Consider the following 20,234-nt stretch of genomic DNA (forward strand, 5'->3'; position numbering starts at 1 on the left):
GGAAGAAAAACTGCCTTCACCCACTGACCCTCAAAGCACAACTGCGCCGATGCAGCACACGTGGGATTCAAAGAAAGCCACATAATGATAAGCTAGATGCTAATAGCTGCCTGCGATGCATTCACTGCCCCTGCTGTTCTGACTGTTTGCTACTGCAGCTCGGGTCCTCTTCTGCTGTGCACATATCGTGATAACAAGACGCCCAATTCAGCTCGGCTAACCCTGGCTAACGCCGCAGAGCGCCATTATTCCACCTTTGCACAAAAACGCGGAAGAAACGCGCATTCCGGCCCCAAAGAGGCTCAGCACAAACGTGCCAATTATCTATACTTATCCGCCGCGGCCGCGTCACATTTGCGCTGTCGCGTCGTGACATTTGCAGCCGTGTTTTGCGTCTCGGGGCCGCTGCGCCGACCACAAGAATCAGCTGGGACTGGCTGAGCGAGTTCTGATTCCGCACGCTTGCGCTGCATGGGAATCCCATTTGCAGGTCTTGTGTTGCCTTTTTTCGTGCTTTATTTCTCACCAACATCAAAGAGGTCTGCACACACGCGGCCGGATGAAACGCGCGTTTAAAATAAAAGCAGATGTGGGGGCAAACGCCAGCCAATCGCAGGAGGCGAGGGCGCACAAGGAGGGGGGGGGGGGGGGGGAAATACCAGGATCGGGACACGAAGCTCGGGGAAGAGAGGACCTTCAGAGATGGACTCACGGAGGAATATTTGGTGTCAACAGATTCCCAAGTTTGAACATAAACAAGCCTTTTGCGGCGCTCTCAGCTGTGCATCTTTCATCGCCCATCACATGATGTGCTTTTGAGGTCGGCGCCTCCGCCGAGCCACACAGCCTATTTGTGAAGCTGGGTGAGAGCAGATAACGACAGCTACTGTTCCCATTAGTGCCTTCAACTGTTTCTTCTTCTTCTTCTGTTTATTAGTCTGACAATATTCCAACACATGACTAAACTATCGTTTGAAAAATAACCACTGTGCTGACAAAAATGAGGGTGTGTGAAGAAGGAAAAGGGTTAGGCAGCTATGACTTTTCAGTTTATTGGGATTTTTTTTTCTTCTTTAAATTTATATTATTTGATACTTTTTAAAAGGGGTGGGGGAGTGGGAGGGTCGTGGCCACGTCCTAGCTTCTACTTGATTAAAAAAAAATAGCTTGTTTATAAAAGTTTGACAAATCATCATAAAAAGTGAACCCACACACCAAAAAGTAAAACCATTATTTACAAAAGCCCGTTAAATTACAGCATAAATTAGAAATTATTTACATCCAGGACAAGCACACTGGATAAAAGTCTATGTTTGGAATTTAATGTCTAGTTAAAAACATTTGAAAGTGAAAATATGTACATTTACACGCATTCTTAAAACATACATTAGGTACACACACTCAGGCAGGAGCAAAGGGTTCGGTAGGTTAATCGTGGTTGATCGCAATTTTGTTTGTTTTTTCCTTTTTAAATACTACAGTAAGAAATAACTGATGGTGGTTTTAAACAAGAAAAAAAGAACATTTCTGGCTGCCAGATTTTCCAAGATGAACGTAGTCCACACGAACACTGAAGAGGCGTTACGGTCTCCGGGTTGTGACAACGCGAAAAAAAAACAACAGAAATAATTCGATGTTCGCGTTTTTGGCCTCGTCTCACGTCAAGAGCACAATAACAACGCAGCCATTTGAAGTGGTCGCACAAATGAAGCACAAAAAAAAATCTGAAGTGAATTTTCTTGTCTTCTTTCTCATATATTAAAAAAAAAGTCTTTTGAGACACAGGAAATAACTGGATTTTCTTCCAGACGGAGCGGAGCGGAGGGGTGCGGGGGTGGGGGGCTACTGGGAGGAATTCACAGCCTCAGCGGCTCTCTCCTCTATTGAGGCAAGAACCAGTATTCATCTTATTTCCCCCCTCCGGTTGTCAACAGCGTGCAGGTCTTGTGGTTGCCGCCACCGGCGATTTTGGCAACTTCACGGGGCCGCGCAGCGTTTTCAGTGTGATGAGCGCGCGCCCGTCACGGGTGCTGACAAGAGAGGCGCCGCGACGAGTCAAAGGTCATCATCAACTCAAAAACAAAAATAGGAATTCGACCGTGTGAACACTTGCACACACACACACATTTTTAAAAGGACAATACTTATCAATCAATGCAAAAATTATTCTTTTTTACTTTTTCTTTTTTTTTTTAAAGGTCCAGAAAGGGCAAACGGGGCAGCGAGGTTGAGGGAATTTGTTCGTAAAGGTTCTCATTTCCGGTGCTTGTCCATTTTGTCAGTAGATTTGCTTCCGCTTTCTGAGGATCCCTGAGTGTCGCTGCCGGAGCTCAGATACATCTTGTCCATTTGTTTGAGCGCCTCGTTCAGGTAGTTCTGAAGTGAGGTCATGGCGGCGCAGATGGCCGGAGAGCCGAAGCCGTGGGTGATGAGGCTGAAGTGAGTCAGGCAGCCTTGGATTCCGGGTTCCATGATGGGGGCCGGTCGAGAGTTTCCGAGCGGTGAGCGGTCCTGCGTGAGCAGGTCTGTGAACTCCTTGCAGATTTGCCTGCAGGGAGGGGGGGGGGGACATTATTGTTGCTAACAGAGAACACTGAAGGCTTCATATCTGCAGGGTTCAGCATCAAAATGCAACACTTACTTTGCAGCCAGGAGCATATTCTTGCGGGAGTTGACTTCGTTGCGCTCTATATGCGACCTGCCCAGGTATTCTGCAATGGCCTTCGCGGGGAACTCTGTCTCACACACGTAGCCAAAGTCTCTGGCTAAATGCACAGCTTCCCCTGAGAGGACAGAAACCAAAAGTAAGAAGACGCATGTGCACCTAATTAGTTTACTTAAGCATTTCACAAAACCATATTTAAATTTAGACGCGCGCTCTCGTGAGTTTTGCTTCATGTTTGATCATATTGGCAGGTTTTTACAATAACACTGATAGTTCAGGAGTCCCGGTAGAAAATTGAAAATGGCAACAAATAAATGCTTCCTGATTATTTTTTCACCATAAAGATTTTTATTTTGCAATACACTTTTCATCCTTGCCTGAAATGTAACCTAATGCTACTCAGTAAATTAAACACTGGGGGAGAAGAAAAATAGACAAATGTGCTCCTTTTTGACACGGAAATGCCGTTTTTACTTTTTGCCTTTTCTCCAGATTTGCAGTCAAAGGTCAAACGAGCGGCGACAGCACTGAATTATCAGACCGAAGCCTCATATTAGCCACCTCAGTCTGGACTACACACACGCCGGCAACAACAGTTCAGCAGCTCAGCTACAGGATAATCACTTGCAGCTTGAGGGTACAGAAGCAAGTGGGATGAGCAGATTTTTTTTTCTTTAATCTTTAAGGGTGGTTTGGTTTGTACATTCATAATGGCTGTTGTGTGGATAAACGCGAGCAGATACCGCCCGTGGCACCAAAAGCACCGCTTATTGATAGATGTGCACATCAGCTTCAGAACCATGCAGCTATTCAGAAGCACAAGCAATAAGGTCACCGGGGCCTCCTGGCAAGTCAAATACAAGATAACAAGGCTTAATTCAGCTTTGAAGGTCTCGAAATAACACCAGCCTCCGGTCATTCTCATGTGCCGAGTCATCTGCCCGTGTCTGAAATTTTAAAAACGACTCGTGCAGGGGGGAAAAAAACAGGCAGGTAGATGTGATAAAAGGTGATGTGAGGCTTCGCTGCTACTGCTGCTGATGGCATCGTGTCATCAGTAGAACTAGACCCAAAATCTGAGTCACCGTGTTACAGCAGGCTGACATTTACAGACCTGCAGCTTAAAAAACAACACTGAGCGGATGAATAAATGAAGAAAAACTGTGGCAGAGAGAAAGCGCTTTAGCGAGTCATAAAACCTTTCAACAACCAATGAGGGGACAGAAGACAGCATGTGAATGTCGCTGTTCTCACGGCGCTACAATGACATTCCAGGCTCGGCACGCAGCAATTACACCTCCGAAGGTGCTACTCGCCACTGACTGGCGTTTCATACCTTCTACTAATGAAGTAAGCAGAGTGACATTGGCTGCCTTCCGTCTTCCTGCGGGCAGGTTCAGCCCGATCTTGTCCAGCTTCTCCCTCAGAGAGCGGCCGCCGTTTTTAGACTTGGCCCTGCGAGACAGGAGAGCGAGTCAGGAGACGCGAACGGTGCAAGATGGCAGATATTTCATCGCATACCAAACTGGTAAACTCTCTTTTAATCAACATTTTCCTTCACCCACTGTAAACTGCGACCAACAGCACACATGTGCCTCCTTTTAGTATGATCGCAGCGTCTCAGGCCCGATGTTAAAAAAAAAAAAACAACACACAATTTTTCTTCCTTCCCAGTGAGCACAGAAAAATACTCATAACACACACACAATGCACAATTGCAGAAACACTTGAACTCTCCATTTTCCACACGACTGGACAGGCAACCTCTCTTTTTGCATGGCGGGTGCATCTTTAGGGAGCCGTGCGTAGTTGAACCCCCCCACCCCCGCCATCCCCTTGTCCCCCTCCTATTGCTATTTGACCTAGTTAAAACTGTCCGAGATTGTGTATCCGCGTGTGTGTGCATGTCAGCATTGAGGCAGGCACATGGGAAGCAGCAAACGTGCACTCTAAGCACAAAACGCCCTGGTGCGGGGTGTTGTTAGGGGTGTCTGGTGCAGCCTTGCAGTCCCTCGACAGACTGCCACACGAACATATGTGCCAGAAGGTCAACTGCACTGTCAGAGATGAAGCTAACTGCCCCACAACCCCTGACAGAGCCCCCCCTCCGAGCCCACGCACGGGTGCTAACTGTGCTAATGCAACATGTCCTCGATGGACGCTGAGAGACACAACTGCAAACCACACAGATCAGACCCAGATGGAATAAATAAATAAAAGGACGAAGCAGAAGGGAGAGAGTTGCCTCGTAATCTTTTAAATCTCTTCCATTCGGCCTCCTCAAAAGCCTGGAAGAGCAACCGCTTCTCTCCCGACATTTTGTGGGATGTTGCGTTCGAGATGTGTGTCCAGATGTGTCTGAGCTCTGACCTGCGTAAAACCCCCCCCAGCAGCGACGCGTTGAGACACTCCGGGGGCGACAGGCGTCTCTGGACCTCGGCCACGGTGACTTTATATTTGGAGGTAGAACTCAGCAGGGAGAGGCGACCGGGGACGGAGCAGAACACCTCTGTTGGGTTTGACACCATGCCCAGCAGGGACTCCTTCTGGAAGGGGAGACCCAGTGTGTTGCCTTTGGGCAGTGTGACAGGCCCTGGAAGATAAGGAGGAAAAGACACGTTCACCAGCTGGAGTGAAGTGAGTGTGGAAAATGAGTTCAAACCAAATAAAATCAATTTGGCTTTGCAAAATAATTTTTGAATAAATCTTTCCTGTGTATGTACGATGTCCTCCCTGAGCATTATAATCCCTTTGCTACAACTGGGGGATCTGCGCTGCCTCGTATGTAATCACAGGGAAGAGTGTGTCTGCAGCTCTTTACAAAATTGCTCAAGAGGAGACTCTTGGGGGGGGGTTTGAGGGAAAAAATAAAATAATTGCGGTTTTCTTAAAAATCCACTGCCTGACGCTGATAAGATGAACTGCCAGAACACCAGATACCATCTACAAACAGGTACACACACACACACACACACACACACACACGCATACACACAAAGCTATGGCACAGCTATGGTACGATCAGCATGAGTGTTTGTTAGAACTCAGTCTGGGTCTTCCAGCAGAGTTTTGGTGTGTTTTAATGCTGCTGCTAATATCACAACCCCCACAAACAGGATCACTGGACAAACAGAACAATACAGCACACTACAAACCATAGCTATCTCCATCCTCACCAGCGAGAATGCCCCCCTGATAATAAGTCCTCTGTAAGCGATCAAGGTTCCTGCCACCTCGTAGTCCTAATGCTGAGACAGAAATCACACAGTCACATGAGTGCTTTAAAGCTCCTCTGGGGCACATGGCTGGGGATGACATGCCACCCTGTGTCATCCATTTTATTCCCTGCTATCTGTCCGTACCGCTCCAGCCAAAACTCGGAGCCTTGGTGACAAAACAAAAGGATATGGCTCCCCGCTCCCGACGGTTCATGCCCCAACAAATAACTAAACTGCCCTTCGCATGCAAAGCCTCGCTGCCACACCCCGACAAAAGTCAGCCGTGCAGAGTCAAACGCGTCCTCGAGACCGGCGCATTAATGTCCCATTGAGGAGGTGCAATTGTGGGCTTAGCGAGCCGAAAAGGTGATGATCCAAAACCGCCCCCTTTACCTCTCAGAAGTTGAGAGAATGCTCGCTTTCCGCGTCTTTTCAGCAGCCTGTCTTATTTATTTTTTTTGGAAGGGATCAGTTTTTTTCCCACTGGGCATTCAAGCACGTTTACTAAAAGAATAGACGGATAAATGGAGCTTAGATAAGTGCACCCTGCGCCTTGGAGGATTATCAGTGCAAGTACAAATACAAGACTCCTCCTTTGCTGTACTTTAGCCCTGACATGCCACCGTACAGGTAATCGTTGACAATTAAAAGCATGAATGAAAATGCACAGGAGGTTTTCCATCCTCTGGCAGCATCTAAACGTTAGTGCTATAAAGGCACATGTACCCCAGGCAGCATTGTCCGAAAGTCTTTTGCACAGTGTCTCCGCGCTCCGTGGCCAAATAACCCCCCCAAAATATTTGTTAAACACTCACCTTTTTTAATCACTGTCTGATCTGCCATAATAATACTGTGGTCATCTACCTGCTGGGGGAGAAAACAGAGAAGCTGCAATAAGACAATTTGTCAAAATGCAATTTTAACTTTCTTCTTAAATATATCTCCATTTTTCTATTATTATTTTTTTAATGCCACACAATATAAAACTCAAGGATACATTTGAAAACACCCTTGGTTTTATGTTGAGCAGTAGGTGTATTTCCATGCACTTATTTCAGTGGAACCACTCACCTGAACGTCCTCCAGACCGTGGCCCATGTCCTGCAGCCCCATGTTATCGCCGATCACCGACTGCTCGATGCTGTGTGCGTGCGGAGGCAGCAGCTCCGGTCGGCGGAAGCCGTCCCTCCTCATCCCCGACGATCCTCCCTCCAGACCCAGGATCTGACTGGCCAGGCCGCCCCTGGCGTGCGCACCGAGCCCGTCCTGGCCCTGCCGGCCCGGCCATGGCTGCTGCTGGTTCGACGACGGCGACTGGTGTATGGAGTTAATGTTGAAGGGGTCGCCGAGGTGGGAGTAGGGGTCGCCGGACTGCGGGTAGGAGATGGGCTGGTACGGAGGCGGGAAGTAAGGCGGCTGGAAGTCCGAGGTGGCCGAGTGCGAGAGCGAGGGAGACGGGCTGTACAAGTGCTGACTGACCGCCGGCAGGTGAGGCAGCCGGGGGTTCCCATTGCTGTTGCCGTCGTGCCTTTCCTGGAAGAGACAGAAGCCGTGAGACATGACAGCGAGGTGGTGGACACAGTTGTCCCCCAAGGGAGGGGAAAAAAGGGTCCTAACCGACAGGATGTCCGTAGGAGATATTAATAACGTCTGATTAATAAAAGAGACCCTAGCGTGAGAGAGAAGCCGGATTGTATGTATAAAATATTAATCTTGCAAATTCAATAACAAGCGATTATTAGAATAATTTCAATTATATTCTTTTTTTAAAGTTTTGCCATCTAGGCTGAGCTTTGATGCACTTTCTGTTTGACTTTACCCGCATTTGTTCCTAAGTTTCATAAATGCGCAAAAGAAACCCAACTTTATCGCTGCCCAACGTCCAACCTCTGCTCCGTGTTGTAATTAAACGACAAACTTTTTTTCTTTTCTTTTTTTAAAGTCCCTTCCTTCCCGGCCTTCCTCACACCTACCTCACAGTCATCTTCATATTTGACGTTGTCGGCTAATTTCCACAACATTTTGACAGAGCCGGGGGGGGGACCTCCGTTACAAAAATAGAAAAATATATGTGCGGTTTAATCCAGGTAGGAGGAAGAAAAAGGGGGAGAGTTTCCTGATACCGGACGAGCTCCGAGCGAGCGAGCGCAGACAGGATGACGGAGTTTCAGCCGCTGTGACAGAAGCGCGCGTTGCCCCTGAAGGAGTGCCTCCCTCCTCTCTGACCGGAATGTTTCTGCGCTGCAAGTGGGCGAAAATGCTCTATTTAGTAGGCTAAACTCGACTCCCTCTCATGGACGAAACGGCGATGTTCAATCTTGACATTGTAGTTGCCGCTCCGGCGCAGCGGGCGCGTGCGGGCGGGCGTCACCCTGCGTGGTGACGTCACACCGAGGGGGCCCCCAAATGACAGTTTTGCTGATTGGTGAAACCGTCGTCCAATCAAAACGCTGTCCGCGCCCAGGGTCCGACGTTTAAACGATTAACGAGGTTGGTTTTAATTGTTTGGAATCGATTTATTCTTTTTTTTTTTTAAAAATCAATATTGTTTTATAACGCAATTGGACTTTATGAGGGTTTTGACATAAATAGTCTTAAATTTGGACGCAGGCTCCGGGGGGATGTTTGTTTTACAACCTGAACCGCGAAGTTTAATGCGTGATGTTTAATGACTATTTTGGTTTAGTCTACACTTGTTTCCATCACAGGCCGAGGAGTGCTTTGCTGCGGGATCATTTCATTTTTCGTGGTACAACCATCATCACTATTTTGCGGTTTAAAGCTCCTTTTAGCCTACATTGTTTACTATTTGACCTATAGGTTTTCAAACCTATTTATTTCAGCCAGAAAAATATTTTATTTATAACGTTTCTCTAGATTTAGATTCAGAAAGTGACATACGTGAATTTAAAAGGTGCAAAAGGCGCAGGGGGGGGGGGGGGTTTATAGATTTTTTTTTTTCCTGAAACCGCAACGGCCCCGAGGCCTCTGCAGCTTCTCTATCCCAACAACTGTCCTAAAATTCAAAGGCATTTTCGGATCATTTACATTTGTGGTGGCTCAAAAAAACTGATTGGAAGCTTTGATATTCAGAAAATCACGAGTGGGGAGGTAATACGATGTTTCAAATGCAAATATTTAGTCTTAAAATCTGAAATAGATTATAATACAGATTAAAATAATCTTTTAATTAGCGGCGTTTCATTAATCGGGCTTCTATGATTAACTGAACATGAGCGTACTTGGGTAAATATCAGATTATCATTTGAGATTATTGGACCAGCCCGCGGCGTCCCTCCTTCCACCCACGCTGTGATCTTCTGTTGTCCGTGGGAACTTCCAGGACGTGGGCGAACGGGGATTATCTTTTCTGTGTTGTTCTGTGGTGATGCGTGTAGTGATGCGGAGCAGAGACGAATTGCGCGCTGATTAAGCGACATTTTACATTGGCAGAGTTTGTTAGTTCCGCTCGGCCAAACGCGGACGGATTTGGAAACAAGCCCGAAGCTCATCTCGTTATGATAGTTGACCAGTGACAGCTGCTGCTGTCAGGTGTCTATTATCGGACAAATCCGCAATTGACCTTTACATTCACTATTAATTGTTAAATATAAATAAAATCCATGTCGAATTATTATATTTATTTTCTTGTGTTTTTAATTAAGCAGCGGCCTGCAAATTGAAATTAATCTACTGAGGGGGAAAATCAACACCAAAAGAACCTCCCGGCCCATTATTTTAGACGAAGCAAGGCCTAAAACACTCACCTCTGATTACTATAAATTTAACGAATTTTAAATTTCCTGATATCCTGGTGAAATTGCCAGCTGCGTTATATGGTCTTTTCATGTAAAGGATTACAAAGCAACAGTGCGCCTCTCTTTCGTAAGCGCACCGATCTCATTCCAGCCATAAACGACAGCAGTAGTTTAATAACCAACCCAAAGGAAGCTTATAAGTGAAGAATAAAGCTCCGATCTTCATCGTATCCCCAGTTATTCCAGAGCGCGCAGCGTTGCGCAAAAGTGATTCTCGCGGAGAGTAATAAAACAAAGACAGCCTCTGCTGCCAAAGTCATAAATGCCGTAGATCTCGGGTTAAACTGAGCTGAAAAGTGACAATAAAAGCCAAGAATGAACTCACCCTCCAGTCTAATCGCTCCAGTATAGACATCTGTAAAGCTCCAGTCACCGCAGTGCCACTGAGGCGCATCGAGCGAGTGAATTCACGAGAGGGTTACACGGCAACTCTCACCTGCAGGTCGGCTGGTGCGCATGCGCCGCGCAGTGTAACACACCTGAGGGGGGATAAATCCAAACAATCCTCCGGGAAAGTAGTAAATTCTCGTCTGAGGTCTGTTTTTAAAGACAGATGCTCGAATTAAATCCGATTAGGTGAAAAAAAAAAAAGGCTTCCAAATGAAGGATTTGGACAGTTCGAATATGAATGGCTCGTGTATTTAAATTAATGAAAGGTTTTAAACCAATTGGAGGATTAAATGTAGAAATAGAGGTATTTTAACTTATAGGCCGATTATGTGCATCGTTGAAGCAAAAGGTAACAGTCGAAGAGGCTAAAGTTTAAGAAAAGGTGAAATTTCAAGATGATGTAATTCCACCCCCAAAGCCACGTCGCCCCAGGCTCACCCGAAAGAATCTGCTTTCAAAAGCCACTGGAGCTTTTTAAAGTCTAAAATGACTCTTGTTATCTGATCTTCCAAATACTTTAGCTTAACTTAAACTAATGAACACATCAAAGCCTCTCGGCTGGGCGCCGAAGAATGCAACAGAAAATCCCGTTTAGAGAAAATAAGACTTCCAACACGCAGTCAAGGCACCTGCCGTGAAATATAATCCAAGAAAATGTCACTTTTTTCTAAATCACAGAAAAAATGTGGGGAAAATTATATCTATCTATATCTATCTGTCTATATAGATTTATTATATTTAGAGCATTATCCAAGGTTTACCCCCCCCCCCCCTCTAAAAAAGGACAAAGGTGAAGAATGACGAATGCGTCAATTCTCAGGTATAAAATACTTCTCGAAAATCGACGAAATACATGATCATTATTTGTATAGTTTTTTAGTAACTGGATAAATAATGAATGAGTTTCTTCGGATTCCAAATACTGAGTCAAGTCCAATCCTCTTAGAATCATGCTGAACTAATTCGGCCAATGTAACCTGCTGGAATTACTCACAGAAAAGTTTTTAGGGTGAAATAATCGATTTGTTTTGTTTGCAAGTGGAGCAATCTAGACATTAGGATGGCTGTAGCGCCACCTTGTGGCCATAAACATAGACTACATACCATCAGATAAATTGGTATCGTTTATTTCAGAGATCAAGAGACCTCAGACAGAAAAGGGTTCAGGTGTCACGGTTTATTTTTCTCATCCATCCAGTTGTTTAGTCAAAAAGTACTGTATTTGGTCACCATATTACCTTAGTACAGCCACTGAGTGAATTCTTTCCACAATAGTAAAAGGGCATTTTTTTAAAGGAATAAAGATAAATTAATTCGTCACATTGAAAACAGTTTTACAGTGGTTTTTTTTGGTTTTTTTATTCACGCCATTTGCTGAAAACCCTAAGTGACTAGCTGAGATAGGAGCATCTAAAACTGAGGTTTCTAAATTTCTAAGTGAAAATATATTCTTTAAATTGCATATGATTCAAAGTAAAAGGTTTGGATTTATTAATTTCTTGAAAATACATACCCATAAAGAAGAGAAATAACATGTCTGACCCATAAGCTTAAATTCTCCCGATTATGACGTCAGTGAAGGTGACTGTCTGTCCACTAGGGGCAGCAGATCGCACAAACGTCACCATGGTATCAATTCTCAAAGCACTCTGAATACGTGAGGGAGGAATCAAGTTACAAAACAAAGAATCAGAGCAGCACAGGGAGCTATTAACAAAATGTTCACAACAAAAAAAAAAACCAACAGAGCTTCCAGTAAGTGACTAAAGGGAACTGAAAGCAATCCTTGGATGCTAAAGGTTGTTGGGTTACGTAATAATATGTGATAATATTCACTTACTGTCCCAAATTCTATAGTGGAGTGACAGAAGTGATGTTTGCTCAAAGTAGCAGTACGTTAGAAGTGATAGGGGGTGTGTGTGACCCAGTTGGAAGTCTGCTCCTTGGTGCGTTTAGCAGAACTGTGGGTCGTGAACAGGGATTTGAAAACTTCAGACTTTCCCTCCATCTTCAGGCTGGACCTCTTGGTGGCGGGCTTTGTTGACGACTCAGCACCTTTAGAGGATCCCGAAGGTCCTGCCACATCTGGACAGAAAAAAAAAAGGGTATATTAAGAACATGAGGCCACCCAGAGACCCGAGCCGTTCTGTATTCAAATTTGAGTTAAAAACAAGGCTTTGGTTTGCATTCACTTTACATATGATGTCACAAGAGTGTTTTTATAAAAGGGCACTGGGTTCATCACAGCATGGAGATTCAATGCATTGAGGAATACAAATGAATTTAAAGTGTGAACTGGTACCTGGATGGCTGCTTTCACCATTCTCTTGTGATGTCTTCACTGCTGCATCTGTATGTAGGAAACAAGTAAGAGAGAAGAGAACATGGAATATGTTCCAGATGTATGAATAAAACAACAAAATAATAGTATAAAAACCAAGCAGAACCTATTGTGTTATTGCTATTGTGTGTTTATATGAGCACTATCTCCCATCTTCTGAAGGTAATCTCAGGATTAGCTCCCGAGGCTTGAATGCAGCTGCAGCTAACTTCTGTGTATTCAAATGCATCCAAAAGGAGAAGTAAATGTGTTGGTGGCCGTACGCTGTTTATGGAAATCCAGATTCAGCAGATCAACAGATTTGAGTAATAAGAAAGCGTGACAGTCGTCAGCGAGGCTTCACACACACCTTTTGCTTCCGACGCAGCCGACGCCGCTTTGGCTGCTTTGCTCTTCTTGCATTTCTGAAACAGAACATCTATATTTTTGAGTGGGCTCTGAATAAATCAGAAACACTCATCTGATGTCAAACACACCTTTGATTTTGCACGCCTCTCCAGCATCTTTTGTTTCAGTATCTCCACTTCCTCTTTTGTGCCGTTAACCACAATCATTTCCTCTTCTTTAAATGGCTCCCCACACTGAATTCACAAGAAAAGAGTCAAGCAGGATCTGCTGATAAAAACCTAACAGGAAACATTTAAAACGTCTCAATCGTAGCAGAACATCTGAACCATAATTGGCCATGGCCAGCAATCACCAGAAAACCAGATATTCAAGAGTGGAATGAACGGCAACGGTCACATATTAAAGCTTAGGCTCAACTTTGACATGCAAAGTTCTGTTTTATACGTGCGCCTTCAGTAAAGAGGAAAAATGAGTGTGTCTGTGTGTCTGTGAAAGGGAGAACGCTATATTAGATAGACTACTTTACATCAACAGGTTTGTGATAAACAGTGAATGTAATTATAAAAGAGCATCCAGCCCCTCCTTCACATCACCCTCAATTTGCATACAGGCCACATTTGGGCCACCCAAAGGAAACAACAACCAAACACAGCATAGCAAATGGAGACAGGCAAATTCAGCTGTTCAGGCCACTCATTTCATTCCAGTCAGACAGTCAGTCAGGCTGGACTGACTGTCACATCTGAGACACAGTTTAACAGCTCAATTCATACACAGCAAAAATGAATAACAGAATAATAACAGAACTCTGCAATTTAGTGCGGTTACCTAAAAAGATCTCCAAAAAAAAACACGTACGCTTACCGACCACAAGTGCTCTTGCTATTATTTTTAAAATAAAGAGCACATACTGTAAAAGCACAAGCCGAGTGACCAGCAGGGGATCTATTGTGTTGTCATAAGCTCAGTGGGTGTGAACACTGGCCACGTGCACTGTTCAACACAAGAGGGAGATAATCTCAGGAGCTGACCAGGCAGCCGACAAAACTGCTCTGATGGCTGTCGCCGAACCCAGACAACGACTCCTCTCCCCGGGGAAACAAGTAGACGGACGGATGGACAGAACATGAAAAACAGAAAGATGCTACGCTCCAGTGGGAACCCTTAGGGAGTGTGTGTGTGCGTGTGTGTGTGTGCGTGGGTGTTTCAGGTGTGCACTACGGCTGGTAACCAGGGATGACGCTGTCTCATGGGGGACAACAGCAAGGGCTACAAACGCTGAAGGCTGAGATTGTTTCCTGATCAGGATCCACGGTCAGAGCGAACAAAAGTGACAAGGCGTCACTGCATCAACTGGTTACTAGTGGGGAGGAGTCGGGTCGGTTCTACTGATAAGGAAAGCAGCTGGCTTCTTATTCTACACATCGTCATAAGACTAAGGCGACTCAAAGGTAACGTACGTGCATTTTTCTCACCCTGCATCTGTACGCTGGCTTGTTTTACCATCACCCGTATGATTCTTATCCAGAAAGAAAGAGATGTACATAATTTAAAGATTCATTAAAGATGGCTTTTAAATGATGGAATTATAACCTGAGAAACAGTAGAAGTGGGTTGGACAGGGTTTTTTTTTTTTTGGAAAGCACAAAAGAGGGACTTTCTGCATCAGGTAATTTAGACTCATCACTTTATCAAAGACCATTAATGGAGGAACTCAACTCAATTTAGAACGGCAAGTTTCTTGAGCTGAACACTTCCTCCTCTGGTGCTAACCCACATTTCCCACCCTAGTTACTAGCCCCCGGGGGGTGGAGCACACTTAGAATAAACTGATCTGCGTGTCTGTCCTGCAGATTAATCTGACTGGATACGGTGAAGCCGGACTATTATGTGCCAGCTTGAAAGGGCCAAACGCAGCTTCCTGCTTTGCCTTGGGATGAGTACAATTGTCTCAGTTATATATTTTTTGACCCGAATGCCCCCGGAGCTGAAGCATCTTGAGCCTAAAGAGTGCAGACCCTTCTCCAGTGAATGTCAAGCGTTTCTGTCGAGCACAGAGGGGCTGGCCTTGCATCGCCGTGACTGCCAGGTATGTGGGATGTGCCTTCTTACAGGGGTGCAAAGCATTGGGTGGCGAAGGAAAAGCATCATGTAACAGGGGAGGGTTACACAGTCAAAGGGATTTCTGGACTCTATTAAGTATACTATGCAGGTTGTGTCTCGCAATAAAACACATAAAAATTCATCCATAAACTCTTGCTAAACGAGTATAATTTTGACGACAGGTGCAAAGCTACGTTAGCAGCAAGGTGCAGTGTCCCACCTTGATAAGAGATCTGCACTTTATCACCCGACCTTTGAGTCCTGAGGAGCAGAGATATCCTTTAGCCTTTATACTGACGGTTCACAAGGAGCTGGAGATTTTTGTGCGCCTGCTGCGAGCCGTTTACATGCCTCAAAACGTCTACTGCATTCACGTAGATGCTAAAGCTTCGCCGGAGTACCAGGAAGCTGTACGGACGCTGATTAACTGCTTAGAAAACGCCTTCCTCTGCAGCCGCAGCGAGACGGTGACATATGGCGGGTTCACGCGTCTGCAAGCGGATCTGAACTGCATGAAGGATCTAGCAGGGTCTGACACCAGGTGGAGGAAGGTAATCAATCTGTGCGGACAGGATTTCCCTGTCATGAGCAACCTGGAACTGGTGCGGTACTTGCAGAGCAAATACTGGAAGGATCGAAATATGACACCTGGAATTAAACAGCCGGCTGCCATGAAGCACAGGACAGAGCTGCAGCATGTGGAAATCACAGGGTCCCACGTGGCTCTAAAAGGTGTGGGGCAAAGGAAAGAGCCTCCGCCACACAACCTGGAGGTGTATTTCGGAACAGCTTATTACGCTCTCACCAGGGATTTTGTAGACTTTGTTCTGAACAACCAGGCAGCCCTCGACCTGTTGGAGTGGTCTAAAGACACATTCAGCCCAGATGAGCACTACTGGGTGACTCTCAACCACATCGCAGGTGAATCAGAACAACACAGATGTGTCAGTTTGTTTAAATGATCTGATCGTGCTGCTTCATTTCTGTGGTTAAAGATGCGCCCGGCAACCACATCAATGGTGGATGGGAAGGAGCCATTCGCTCAATCAAGTGGAAGGACCAAGAGGGGGACATGCATGACGGCTGTAAAGGTACATTACCCAGCAGGTCAATTAAGAGAAGATCAATGTTTAATAGTTAGTTCTTATTGAAGAATCTAATCCGTGCTAGTTAGCGTTCACCTGGCCTGTCAACAGCCAGACATTCTCCTCTTGTGTTATCTTGGGATTTCGTCAGCTCTAATAACAGCACTATAAATGGACTAAACAATGCTGAATTACTTTTATTCAGCATAAGGGAACTAAAATGGATTTAGAATTGAAATTATTACTAAACTGTCTGCTTTGACCTCCCTCAGTGATGTTTGGGCAGTTTCCTATTTTGTAAAACGTTGCTCTTCTTTTTGAGGACGTTATGTACGAAATATCTGTGTCTATGGGATGGAAGACCTCCCGTGGATCATCGACAGAAACAACATGTTTGCCAATAAATTTGAGGGCGCCACCAGTCCGGAGGCGCTGGACTGCCTGGAGCAGTGGCACAGGAACAAGGTGTTAAATCAAGCCAGTGTTCCCGTAGAGCCATCGTGGCTGCTGGCCACCCAGGGGAACTGGAACGACAGCCTAGCCCTGAAATGGGGCCTGAAATCGCCATGACAACACTCGACAGTCGTAATGCCCTGTTATAATCTCCTGTATTTGAGAAAGTGCGTTTAAGCGGAAAATGTGCCGCAGCTCCAGATGTGACAGGTTATCAGTAAATTCATGTCTTTGTCCAACAAATATTGGAAAGATTTGTGTCGGTCAGATGATGCACTCCTACATTCATACTATCAGCTTCAACCCAAATAATGAATGGAAGTATGAAATCAATAAGCAGTGAGCTTTAAGGACCGCTGTTGACCATTTTATCTGAGCGCTCTTCGTGTGACCTTTATTTTGGCTCTTATCACTGTCAACAATCCACTCAGGACTTTAAAAAAAACAAAAAAACCATTCCAGTCAATAAATGTGTTTTCATCATGTCTTTGTCCAGTTTGTGTTATGTGCAGCTGTAGAAAAAACATTTCAACATTTTAATGGCACATTTTCAGTTTATTCTGTTTATTCTGCATGCGGTCGAATTTTTGTTAATAGTTAATAGTTTGATGCATTTAAACGTTTTTCAGGTCGACATCTGAACATGGACACATGCAAATATGATAGAACAGTGTCTATTTACAGAAAAGAAGCTATAAAAATCCTCACCTTGTGGCAGATTTCTGTCTTGACCTCCTTTAGAGCCCTTTCAGAAAACACACAGCCGCACGTCCAAAGGTAACGGAACCTAAAATTGTAAATATTGGAAGAAAGTTCCAGAGTTGAGAGTCAAATATCAGAGCAACATGTAACAATCAATGGGCTCGTTTCCATGACAATAAAATTCCAATATCTTGGAGTAATCAGAGAGTTTTAATAAACTGACCTGAAGTGTGAGGCACCACAGAACAAAGGTGGTTTACATATTTTTAGTTCATTTAGTGGACTTTAGATTTTATAGTGATGTAATACCCAAATAGAGAAGAGCCAGGTAAAGCTCTTTGGTTTTTTTCCAAAAAGAGCAACAATACTACATCATTAAAAGAGGGCCAGTAATAAATGCAGGCACTTTTCCTTTGAGCTTGGCCACTTAATGTTTGTCAAAGGTACAGAAACATACAGAGGCAGGTATGTTAAGCACTACAAAGCATTGATCTGTTGCTGATCTCCTTCCCTATCCTGCAGACTCCAGCCTCACTGATTTCTAACTGTAATCTGACTTGTTACGACTGTAATAAACTAAGTAGATTTGGAAATAACATTTCTGATTAAACATCACATGAAAGCTTTCGCCAACTTTATTTCAATGAAACCTATGTTAATGGTTAATAGTGGGTTTTTATTACCTGTGCCTGCCATTCATCTCTAGCCCAGCAACAGGGCAAATGAACATGCCACAGTTGTCCTCATATCTGTCTCCTTTAGCATTTCTTCTCTCTCCTTCCCACTCAGGGTTGTCAGTCAGGTTCAGTTCCTTAATATCCTGCAGAGAGAACAAGTCCAGAAAAACAACGTTAAACGAGGCAAATGCAAACAAATCAAAGGTCCCCGGGATGGACAGACCTTGGTTCCGCGAATGTGCAGAACAGCCTCAACATTGGGTCTCTCAGCTGTCTTATCCAACAGGTATTCAATGATTGCATCCTTGTTATAGAGCCTGGAACACAACATGAAACAGACCCAAACGAGGTCAAATGAGCTGGTAACAAATGCGTTGCCTTGAAAGTTACAGCTTATTGCATAGTTACAATACAAGGTACCTCTGAAGCTCGAAAATAATTAATGAGCTGTTTAATGAATTCACCTTTCCTTCCAAAAGAGGAAAAACAACTCTCACCTTCCCAATTCACATGATACGATGGGACGTTTGAGTTTCTCTTGGCTTAAGGCGCAATATTTCCATTTGGCAATCATCTCTGCATTTTTATCAACCTGGAAAGAGGGAGATATACAAAGTAATACCAATTACACAGCCGTCTACCTTCTTAGCAACAACTCGTGAAACTGCATTAAACAAGCTAACATTTGCCCGCCTTTGTTAACCATGCTGACAAAATATTGATTCATGAGACAAAATTACGACTGTATCCGACACTGCTTTATCAATAACACAGGATTTAAAATACAATATTGTTTTAGTCGCTTTACAGCAAGTCGTAACTGTACAGAGCGTCGCTTTCTAATATGATAGCTAGCTAACAGCTAGCAAGCTACCTATGGCATTGCTAAAAAGTCAATTCGCGAATGGAGGAGAGAAAAGTAAAATATACCTTCTCGACTTTTTTCGGTCCCTTAACCAACTCATGTCTCTTAGGAATCGTTCCACCGTCACAACCCATCCTGAAACGTTATTGTAGATTAAGCTTGTTACGACCAGACTATTAAACAGGAAGTGCTCAGCTTGTAAATAAATACTAGCAAAAGCCTGCTCTATATGTCGGTGCTGCCCCCTGGTGGCTCCAAGCTGTCACAATACGGTATTTTTTCGTTTCATCCACTGAGTGGAGACACTAGTCCAAGAATAACCTATACCCATCGCCAAGAAATGGGAAGACATCGCAACTATACAATTGACCTTATATAAAAATGATAATTGGAACCGGTAGACGCTATAATAGTTTTGTAAAAGACTGTTAAGACCTCACCTAGGAAAGCCAGGCTGCACCTATATTGTTCGGTTTGGTTTCATTTCGAGAGTGGGACTCGAGGGTCGCTGGTGAGGAGGTTGGTTTTGGACTATGATTCCGGTCAGAGAATCAAGGGCGCGTCTGGAGGAAGGTGCGGTAACGCCCAACTCGGTTTTAGATATTTTATTCTCAGCTGAGATCAGTTAGGAAGTTTCACCGTTATATTTATGAAGTTTATAAGGGGAAAACCGTCAGGAACAGTGGTTAATGTTCAGCGATCAAAGGCCTGGTCTTTGATCTTCATCTCCCAACCCCCCCACCTCCATGAACATGGAGAGGGAACCCCAGCAGCACTGGGTTCCAGCCGATGAGGCTTTCGTACATTGCACGGATAAAAAAAAAAAAGTAAAGACGTCACTATTTTACTGCCCATCCATTTATTAGCCATTTTAAAGTTAGCCATTAACGCCAAAACTAGTAAGTGACATTAGCCTTGCTTTCAAGCCTGTCAGAGTGTTCTAAAGACATAAGTTTCCTTGGAAGATAGTTTAGTGAGTGCTAATGAGATCTGTTTCCTGTGCCTTGCAGGCTGCAGATTAGTTTACTATCGATGATGCTGTCCAAGAGCGACCATTAGTTTGGGGAATACCTCGGCAGAGACGTCTCTGGCTGCATGACTGATAATCATTTTAGAATAAAGACTGGATCTCATTTTAAACAGAGAAAACAGCCTGGCTGAAATCTCACATAATCAGCTGCCCGTGCAATTCTGAAAATAGAGCACATTTTTTATATAAAAACACATAATTAAAGAAACAAAAACATTGCTTTTTTCCTGCGGTTCGATTAGATCTTCCTGTAATTTACAAATTGTGTTAAGTGTCTTATTGAATTTGCCTCCTTTCTCACACAGCGCTAAATGTTTAGTATGGATTTTCATTAGAGGCAATGGAGTGAAAGCTCTGTTAGCAAACTATCTTTGAGAGAGCAGAGAGCACCGGGCTGATGGTGCAAACCAACACCTGAGAAATGCAGAGCACAACAGCCACCAGACCCCCCCAGCAGAACAATAGGCATCCATTTTGAAGGTGATTCACGACTGCAAAATCTCCCACAATACAGTGCCTGATAGATCCGTGAAGCAGAA

The 20,234-nt window shown here is 44.4% G+C and overlaps 3 protein-coding genes across 12 annotated transcripts; 1 reads left to right on the forward strand and 2 right to left on the reverse strand.

The window, feature by feature from the left end:
• Positions 1 to 1,027: 1,027 nt before the first annotated feature.
• On the reverse strand, positions 1,028 to 10,126 carry tfap2c (transcription factor AP-2 gamma (activating enhancer binding protein 2 gamma)). Of its 8 annotated transcripts, none has more exons than XM_029827234.1 (8): positions 10,027 to 10,126; positions 6,955 to 7,416; positions 6,699 to 6,747; positions 5,842 to 5,913; positions 5,036 to 5,258; positions 4,002 to 4,120; positions 2,642 to 2,783; positions 1,028 to 2,548 (listed from the first exon to the last, which is right to left on the reverse strand). In XM_029827234.1, exons 1-8 carry the CDS (start codon positions 10,093 to 10,095, stop codon positions 2,254 to 2,256), a joined length of 1,431 nt encoding a protein of 476 aa, XP_029683094.1. In that variant the 5' UTR covers positions 10,096 to 10,126; the 3' UTR covers positions 1,028 to 2,253. The 8 variants fall into 8 exon arrangements, with proteins under 8 accessions (XP_029683094.1, XP_029683092.1, XP_029683091.1 ...); XM_029827232.1 differs by having other exon boundaries at positions 5,821 to 5,913; XM_029827231.1 differs by having other exon boundaries at positions 5,821 to 5,913; positions 6,699 to 6,750.
• Positions 10,127 to 11,202: 1,076 nt separating this feature from the next.
• On the reverse strand, positions 11,203 to 18,892 carry rtf2 (replication termination factor 2). Its single transcript, XM_011614118.2, has 9 exons — positions 18,731 to 18,892; positions 18,298 to 18,392; positions 18,024 to 18,117; positions 17,807 to 17,943; positions 17,130 to 17,208; positions 12,909 to 13,013; positions 12,782 to 12,836; positions 12,394 to 12,441; positions 11,203 to 12,176 (listed from the first exon to the last, which is right to left on the reverse strand). The coding sequence occupies exons 1-9, from the start codon at positions 18,797 to 18,799 to the stop codon at positions 11,989 to 11,991; spliced, it is 870 nt and encodes a 289-aa protein (XP_011612420.2). The 5' UTR covers positions 18,800 to 18,892; the 3' UTR covers positions 11,203 to 11,988.
• On the forward strand, positions 13,526 to 16,904 carry gcnt7 (glucosaminyl (N-acetyl) transferase family member 7). Of its 3 annotated transcripts, XM_011614117.2 has the most exons (5): positions 13,526 to 14,231; positions 14,634 to 14,869; positions 15,066 to 15,804; positions 15,879 to 15,974; positions 16,291 to 16,904. In XM_011614117.2, the coding sequence occupies exons 2-5, from the start codon at positions 14,669 to 14,671 to the stop codon at positions 16,536 to 16,538; spliced, it is 1,284 nt and encodes a 427-aa protein (XP_011612419.1). In that variant the 5' UTR covers positions 13,526 to 14,231; positions 14,634 to 14,668; the 3' UTR covers positions 16,539 to 16,904. The 3 variants fall into 3 exon arrangements, with proteins under 3 accessions (XP_011612419.1, XP_029682604.1, XP_029682605.1); XM_029826744.1 differs by having other exon boundaries at positions 13,526 to 14,869; XM_029826745.1 differs by having other exon boundaries at positions 13,526 to 14,869; positions 16,241 to 16,434.
• Positions 18,893 to 20,234: the final 1,342 nt, after the last annotated feature.

This window comes from Takifugu rubripes, chromosome 19 (assembly GCF_901000725.2).
Source record: "Takifugu rubripes chromosome 19, fTakRub1.2, whole genome shotgun sequence".
In the NCBI taxonomy this organism is placed as follows: Eukaryota; Metazoa; Chordata; class Actinopteri; order Tetraodontiformes; family Tetraodontidae; genus Takifugu; species Takifugu rubripes.

What these genes read in the sequence shown, in the direction of transcription:
- tfap2c (XM_029827231.1), bottom strand. Translation starts at nt 10,095, where the DNA reads ATGCGCCTCAGTGGCACTGCGGTGACTGGAGCTTTACAGATGTCTATA. An exon ending in TGGAGCGATTAGACTGGAGG is followed by an intron (nt 7,417 to 10,026) that starts GTGAGTTCATTC and finishes TGTCTCTTCCAG; the next exon opens with GAAAGGCACGACGGCAACAG. An exon ending in TCAGACAGTGATTAAAAAAG is followed by an intron (nt 5,914 to 6,698) that starts GTGAGTGTTTAA and finishes TTTCTGTCTCAG; the next exon opens with CATTAGGACTACGAGGTGGC.
- rtf2 (XM_011614118.2), bottom strand. Translation starts at nt 18,799, where the DNA reads ATGGGTTGTGACGGTGGAACGATTCCTAAGAGACATGAGTTGGTTAAG. An exon ending in GACCGAAAAAAGTCGAGAAG is followed by an intron (nt 18,393 to 18,730) that starts GTATATTTTACT and finishes CCCTCTTTCCAG; the next exon opens with GTTGATAAAAATGCAGAGAT. An exon ending in GTATCATGTGAATTGGGAAG is followed by an intron (nt 18,118 to 18,297) that starts GTGAGAGTTGTT and finishes GTTGTGTTCCAG; the next exon opens with GCTCTATAACAAGGATGCAA.
- gcnt7 (XM_029826744.1), top strand. Translation starts at nt 14,669, where the DNA reads ATGTGCCAGCTTGAAAGGGCCAAACGCAGCTTCCTGCTTTGCCTTGGG. An exon ending in TGCATCGCCGTGACTGCCAG is followed by an intron (nt 14,870 to 15,065) that starts GTATGTGGGATG and finishes TTTTGACGACAG; the next exon opens with GTGCAAAGCTACGTTAGCAG. An exon ending in CATGCATGACGGCTGTAAAG is followed by an intron (nt 15,975 to 16,290) that starts GTACATTACCCA and finishes CTTCTTTTTGAG; the next exon opens with GACGTTATGTACGAAATATC.